The 8,215-nt window shown below is 44.0% G+C and overlaps 1 protein-coding gene across 1 annotated transcript; it reads left to right on the top strand.

Annotated features, from left to right (window-relative positions):
• The first annotated feature begins 2,169 nt into the window (after positions 1-2,169).
• Positions 2,170-3,429, top strand: LOC139687971 (larval cuticle protein A3A-like). Its single transcript, XM_071585394.1, has 2 exons — positions 2,170-2,181; positions 2,782-3,429. The coding sequence occupies exons 1-2, from the start codon at positions 2,170-2,172 to the stop codon at positions 3,427-3,429; spliced, it is 660 nt and encodes a 219-aa protein (XP_071441495.1).
• Positions 3,430-8,215: the final 4,786 nt, after the last annotated feature.

Raw genomic sequence — 8,215 nt, 5'->3', positions numbered from 1 at the left:
TATACCCAATCATTAAATTACTCATTTATATTTTTTTATTTCCGCACGAATATTGAATTAGAGTATAGATTATTTGAAAAACTAAAAAAACACTTGAATTCACCAAATATTTGTGGAACTCATACCCACTCATAAAGCGAATATTTGCCAGATATTCAGCTTTGGAATCCTTTTTTTAACGTTGTGCTTTCACTGAATATTAATAGAAATAAATTAATAAACATGATTTATCTCATTCGGAGAATTATTAGATATTGCATATTAAGATGTCGAGGGACATTTCTCGCTCTGCGGCGCAATTAAATGCCCATAGTCCCTTGGTCCACCTCATTCTAGACAAAACCAACGGTAATAATCTCGAGAAACTGGTAAGATTTATTCCGTAAAGCGCTCAATTATTTTTAATTCAATAAAATAACAGTTTCGACTATACGAATGCAATTAGGTCTACTTGCACAATTAATCAAAACATACAAATACTCACAAGTGAAAATGGCTGAAAAATATTTTAACTCGAGTAAATTTTTAAAATAATGGTCCGGTATCTCGTTCACAATGCGAGGGAAGAGATTTTAATGCTAAAACATTTCTTATCGATTTGGGAAAACTCGATGGGAAGACATATACAACCTGCGATAAAAATGTGTTGCCTTGCAAGCCCTAATTTATTAAAGACAAATGAAACTTCTTAAGGGATAAATAGGTACAGATTTCTTGTTTTTTTTCCGAGTTGTAAAGTGAATTTTCCTCTTTGAATAATATCGGTGGGGCAACTATCTACACGACTGATGATGTATCTATGGAGATGAATGAATAAAAATACCGATCCCCGTTAATTCTCAAAAAGGTTATTTCTTTTACCATGTATTTTGAGAATTCTATATTCTATTATGACAATTGTACCTTAACGAAAACTTCTACGCATAGAATAATAAATTCACATGGGACCTAACTTCGGCATTCGCTTGCCAAAGACTTAAAAATGTACCTTCACCATTTGAAGTTTGGGGGGAAACCTTACTTGAAGACAATGATTTTTGATTAGCAATATTACTATATTGATGATTTTTTATTAACAATATTGCTATAAATCAACAATGGTTAATTATTGATTGCGGCCTATTATTTAAACGAATTAATACTTCTCTTCCCTGAAAAGGTAAATGATTACTTGTTAACAAATGATTATCCTACAGAGGTTCCCGTTCGCGGAATATAACTTATTTAAAATGATAGTACCAGAAACAAAACCCGCCTTTTAGCATTTAGGTGCGAATTACCTCATCCCATGAGGCACCTAAAAAATAAATTACTATAAATTACCGGATATATAATATACCGAGTTTTTTCGCAGAATACATATAACTTTACATGAATGGACCAGAGTATCGCAAATTTGTATTTATGAGCCACAAATGAATATCACAAACTTGGCCAACAGCGAACTACACACTAAGACCGACCGATGAGAGGGAAACTCTTTTATATAGTAGGAACAATACAAAAATGGCACTCCTAAAAAGAAAATTATATTTCTCACATTCCCCCAGAGGGAATCGCAAGGAATGACCTCATGCATCCCACCGAAGATTTCCAACCTTAGGGTTTGGATATTAAAACCGTGGGTGTGGCTCTGTCGCCTTAGGCAGGCATTAGGTACCACTTCCAGGAGTCCTGAGAAGCACCGACCCCACCGTCATATACACCACTGCCCCTATGCTCCACTTTCAGCGTCGTGGCTTACGAGGAGATCTTCGTCACTCAAGTCCTCTCGCTATCACCGCAAAGTCATAATGGGGGACGGAGAAAGAGAGATGGGAAGAGAGAAATGCCGACCGGGGTGGACGGGGGGCGGGAGGGTGGAGGATGTTTGCTGCCTGGGGCGAGACGGAGAGGGAGGGAGGACCACCTCAAGATATGACGAGGAACCGGCAAGGAGACCGGCGGTACGGGAAACAACTACGGGAGAGAGAGAGAGAGAGAGAGGAGAGAGATGGGGCGAGGGAGGATCGAGGAGAGAGTGAAAGGGAAGTCCATCCGTCTGTCAGGCAGGGTATACAAATGATCGGATCCGGTTTCATCATTGGAGAAGAGGAGCGTGTATATAAGCAGAGGAATGGCCCACACGCGAGTACATTCGACTCGGCGTGCATCGGGAAGTCACCGAAAATGGCATACAAGGTAAGACAAGTCCCCTGAATGCTACAAGAGTGAGTACTCAATAGTTTCCTGGCTTACTCGTCGCACGCATTGTCAATACGCGCGTCGGTGGTTGAGCTATCGTGGAAGAATAGCAACACCGATGACGTATTATTTTCGACCTCAGTGAAAGTCCACCATCTGGGTGGAAGGACTTGCTACGATTGTAAAATCTACATTGAGTCAGACTCAAGAAGGAGGCTAAATTGATAGCCCTGCCTACGCACGAATAGAAGAGAGAGAGGGGGGGGGTGTGACCTTTCCTCGCCAACACGCTCTAGTAATTTCTCGAGCAAATTTCATCTGAGCGTCATTTATCTCAAACAAAGCCTAATCTCCACTCATTAATTCCAATAGTTAACTTCAATTTAATATTCCAACAAAACTGCACAACACAGATATTATTTACAGCGAGATGTTTTCAGGAAGGCATTTGCAAATTTCAGGGGCAACGAATATATCTAATAAATTTTACAATGAGTCAAATTCCGGATAATATTCAATTCGAACCATCTGGTTTTATTTTTACTTCTACCACTCCCCGCGGCCTTGATTATTTGTTGTTGTCTCTGTTAGTCGCAGCTCTTGGTTTTCACCGCCCTCGTGGCCGTGGCCCGCGCTGGAATTGCCGGTGCTCCCGCCGTGGTGAGTGCCACGGTGGCCCGATACCCATCAGCCCCCGCAGCCTACGCCGCACCTGCATTCGCAGCGCCCGCATTCGCCACCCAGGCCTATGCCGCACCCGCCATCGCCCATGCCGCACCCGCCATCGCCCACGCCGCACCCGCCATTGCCCACCCTGCTCCGTTTGCCTACGCCGCCCCCGTCGCTAAGGCCGTCGTCGCCGCACCCGCCGTCGCCAAGGCCGTCGCCGTCGACACGGACTACGATCCCAATCCCCAGTACTCCTACTCCTACGACATTCAGGACGTCCTGACCGGGGACTCCAAGGGGCAGTCCGAGACCCGCGACGGTGACGTCGTCCACGGGAGCTACAACCTTGTGGAACCGGACGGCACGCGCCGCGTCGTCGAGTACACCGCTGACCCCGTCAACGGATTCAACGCTGTCGTGCACCGCCAAGCAGCCACCGTCGTTAAGGCCGCCGCAGCCGCTCCCGTCGTCGCTAAGGTCGCTGCCCCCGTCGCCTACGCCGCGCCCATCGCCAAGGCGTTCGCCGCTCCCGTCGCCTACGCCGCCCCCGCCTACGGGAAAGCCCTCATTCACTAAACTCCTTTCATCTCATTCGCCTGTAGACACGGGCACCAGTTCACTTTTGCATGTATAGTATGTGCTTCCATCATTATTTAAAATGTAAACTTTAGTTCACATGTTGTGAATCGAAGCTCAAGCTTTAATAAAAGTTTTTATTTCATTTCAAAAACTTTATTTCCTTTATTCAGACAAATCACCCGACTACTGAGGTATAAATGTAATGCGATGTATTCGTCGTACATACACTCAAGCAAATATACTGGTAGATTGCGGGGCTTATTTTTCATTTTTCTCCATCAATGGAACATTCAATTTGGCCTCGATGCCTGTTTAAAACTTGGTACGTATTCCCACTTTCTCCTAGCGACAAACGGCACATTTCTGGTTCGACGCCATTTTTAAGCATATAGCAATGGCCAAGGTTTTTTTTTAATGTCGTTGGTTCCGGTAGCGCAAACCATCATTCATACTCCATGACATTCATTTTCTGGCAGTGAAACTCATCCGCATAAACCTGCAATTCATTGGTTTTATGCGTGGGCGCTTAGAGCGAACAACTTTCTAGCCCAGCAATTACTACTCCCCAGACGCTGAGCGGCGTCACCTGTATGGACCTCAAAAAGAGATTTTGAGGGGGCGCAATAAGTGTGCATGGTGATTTCTTTTTTACCAGCGAATAAAAACACCGAGAAGGAAAGGGAACGTTCCAAACGTAACTCTATAAATGACATCTTTGAACAATGAGAGAGGCAGAGTAATTACCCCTGGTACTGCAAAGCTGCGAGTGGATTAACAAGTCATCCGGAGACAGTCGTAAACGTCATAAACACATTGCCAATGGCTTGAAGAGAAATTTTGCCAAATTTAACTTTGAGTCCCGAAACGGTTCCTAACTTTTGAAAGTGCTATCGGGCTACCGACAAGTATTTTTAAATGCAAAGAGGGCTTCAAGAAACCCCTGGGCACGCTTGGTGCGGTAAGTTGTCGTGCTGGCGAGAAAACGATATGCTTAAAAGTCAGCCACGTTGAGTGTCGGCTTTTCACTTTCGATTTCAGGTCAGTTAATCGGGGCGGAAGCGGGAGAGGTTGGCTGGTCCTACGTGACCAGATCACCGGACACGCAGAGGGGAGCTACGGGGAGGAAGAGCTGTTGAGACCGGTCCCGCACAACTTAAGGACTAGGTCCGAAGAAGACCTATCTCTCGCGAGGAGACTTATTGGAAACCGAACTAGCAAGGTTGCCGAACTCTATAAAAGAGGCAAACGTGTTCATCGCATCAAAGACATGTTCCTGCAACAGTGATTGAAGTAAAATGGCGGTTCTTCGATCGCAAATCCAAAAACAAACGCCGGTAATTTTACTAAGAGCAAGGATAAAATACCACATAATGCCTAGGGTTATTTCTGAACTAACGTTCCACGAATATTATAGTATCTAACAATGCTCTCAGGAAGGCTATTTAGAATTAAAGCAGTGGGAGTAGTAGTTGTATTTAGGGGAGGCGACCGACAGCTGAGGTCATTTGCGCCATAGGGGATGGACAGGAGAGGATGAAGGGTGGAGAGAAACCCGGCGTCGGCATTAGCCTACTCTTTACGAAAGGCGCCAAGGGGTCAACAGCTTAACGTCGGACGGCGTACTCACTCAAAGGGCCCTCCACAAAGCACCTCAAATAGGGATCGAGATACCTCTGAAAAATATTTAACACCGCCGGGATTTGAACCCAGGCCCTCTGGGTGGGAAGCCAGTACGTTAGCCCCCGCACCATCTCGATCCCCAAAGCAGTGGGAGTATTTTAAGCCGGTGTCCTGGTGCTTCTGAAATAGACCATCCGAACAAATAAGAGAAAACATTCATAGTTTTCAGAAATATTTCCAACTAATTTATCACGTACTGCAAAACGAATCATAGGCCGCACAAATACATAGAGAAAGGTTATCGCCGGATTTGAAAAATAAGTAATTAATTGTTCATTAAATGGTGAAGTAACATAACTGTCAATTAAAAACAAGTAAATTGATTAAAATAAAAAATTAACTACTTTCGAGATGTTTGAGTTTTTTATTTGGATGGAATGCGAACAAGGAAGAATTTCCCCAAGAAACTTGACGACTGGGTGCCATTATCTGAATAATATGGTCCTGAACGAAGACGAACGATGGCGAGTCACGCAGGACTACTGTAAGCGACGGATTCATACTTTACAAACAATCAAGGTATTATTTTTCAAAACAGCACGTAATGAAAGCTTCCTACTGGCGGCTTGCCGGCCTGTTCTGAAAGTGAAAGAATGGCCGAGGGATACAAGCACGTAGACACACGCACGCGCGCGAGACACAGACACACACACATTCCAGAGGGCAGGGAGATCAACGAACGAATAAGCGAGCGGCGGTCCAGGGCCGCGGGCGGTCTTTTCCATGCCCACCCCACATCTCCCTCCCGCATCCAATCTTAAGGTCGCTTATGTATCGAAGCGGCGACGCCATGGTTCCCACATCCATGGTTACGCAATGCTGAAAAGCACATTCCAGCAGAAAGATTTAACAGAATCCCTCGTGTGGGAGAAAAGAAAAATATCCGTGATGCAAAAGGTGATTAAGAGAGCACGAGAAATGTAAGCATCAGGCGCAACGGAGGAGAAAGGATAAAACAGAAAGACAGAGAGGGAGATAAATAGGATACGTATTTGTGTGGCTCTATTTGAGAGCGAAATGAAAGATAGATAGATAGAGAGAGAGGGAGAAATATCGGAATGAGGCGTTGGTTGGAATACATTTACGGAGGGGACCCGTCTCATTTTTTTTAAGGACGAGAAGTGGGTTAAAGCGAAGCTTACTCAAGACTGCAAAGCCACACCCAGTCGGCTTTCTTTCCCACTCCTCTCCCCACCTCCTCCGCACCCCGCGGATCTACCGCTCCCGACTGAGGGTCCCCTTCCCCCGCTGATCTTCCCTAAGGGGGAGTGGAGGAGAGAACGCCCACAAAAGCAGTATCTATCTCCTCCCCTCCGCGGTATCTATCTCCTCCCCTCCACCCCCCCCCAGAGAACGCTTTACCAATACGTAGCCTCCTTCCCATTCGATCCACTCTCAAGAGGTGTAATAACCACGTCCCTTGATCTGCCTCAATCTTTTTCAAGAATCCCGCCCCCGTGTCGGCGGGGTAAAGACCCGAAATAAAGTATTATAAGCGCCCCACGGTTGATTATTTCTCAATAGCTGAAACGCTTGAGAGGCATTTCTTCGCTTTAATTCGACCCGAGGCAATATTGGAGGAGGTGGTCTTCGACAGCCGTTCGTCTTTTTTTGCCTAATAAGGCCTTGAGCACAGCCAGAAGGAAGAGAGCGTACGTCACGAAGAAGGCGAAATGACAGGGAAGAGGTAAATAGCCTTTGTATGAATTCGTGCAAAATATAGAGAAAAATGGATTGCATAATATTTTTCTAAGTTCTTCGATTAGTCCCTTAAACTCAACTTTTCACCAAAGGATTGCGCATAACAGGTGGGGGAAGCATGTCCCCATATATATATATATATATATATATATATATATATATATATATATATATATATATATATATATATATATATATATATATATATATATATATATATATATATATATATATATATATACACGAGGGTCATCCGGAAAGTAGTACCCGTTCGTGAAATAAAGACACAAAAGTAAATATTAACAAACATAAAAAATTTTATTTGAAAGAGGATACTTTAAACTACTTCTCAACATAATCTCCAAGCAAATTAAGGCATTTGTCATAACGTGTGACAAGTTTCTGTATTCCTGCTGCATAGTCCTTCGCCGCCAGCTCATTGAGATACGCGAGGGACCCATCTTGCACAAATTTTTGCATAATGCAGATGGTGTTTAACAATTTCATGAACAATTGTTCGAGAAACATTGGGAAAATGCTCACAGATGTCATCAATTGTGACGCGCCGATCGTTCCTCACGAATTCGTCAACTGAGCTCACCAGTTGGTCTGTAATGACAGACGGTCTCCCCGAACGCTCATCGTCGTGTGTGTTCCCCCTCCCCATGTTGAAGTTGCGACACCACCGCCGAACAGACGACTCGTCCATTACATTGTCTCCATACACCTCCTTTAATTGGCGATGAATATCACATGGGCGAACGTTTCTTGCATTGAGGAATTTAATCACTGCCCTCACTTCACAACTGGCGGCGTTCTCAATTTTTTTAAACATTGTAAACAATCACAGAAACAACACAGGCAATGCTAGCGTCACGCAACTTGGCTCAGAGAAGGCAGACAAGCCACTGAAGCTATCTGACCTCGTCCAGCGGCTACTCGCGTCGTCAGCACTTCATGCGGCACGAACGGGTACTACTTTCCGGATGACCCTCGTGTGTGTGTGTGTGTGTGTGTATATATATATATATATATATATATATATATATATATATATATAATGAGTATTGCTTAACCTAATTACGGAATGTACGTATGTATAATGTCACTGTAATTATAAGGATACTTAGTGACCGTAGTTACTTTGGGGTAGTCTCACGGTAATTGGCTGTTAAATTTCGAGTTCGAGTCCCTTTTTAAGCGATCATTTTTTTCACGGCAAGTTACGCACGTTTGAGGTGCGCTTAATCACGCTCATCTTTTAAAAAACATGTCGATAGCCTTATTAGCTGAAATATAATATGATTGATTAAAATAAGGTATGCAAAATAAGGTATGTAGATTCACTCAACCACATCGTATTTTCCATCCTTCGGAAATAAGTGCTCGACTACGAAAACCT

The sequence above is a fragment of the Hetaerina americana genome, unplaced genomic scaffold, assembly GCF_022747635.1.
Source record: "Hetaerina americana unplaced genomic scaffold, ioHetAmer1.1.p SCAF_1, whole genome shotgun sequence".
Lineage (NCBI taxonomy): Eukaryota > Metazoa > Arthropoda > Insecta > Odonata > Calopterygidae > Hetaerina > Hetaerina americana.
The sequence above is the reverse complement of the archived record's forward strand: the minus strand, read 5'-3'. Positions and strand labels throughout refer to the sequence as shown.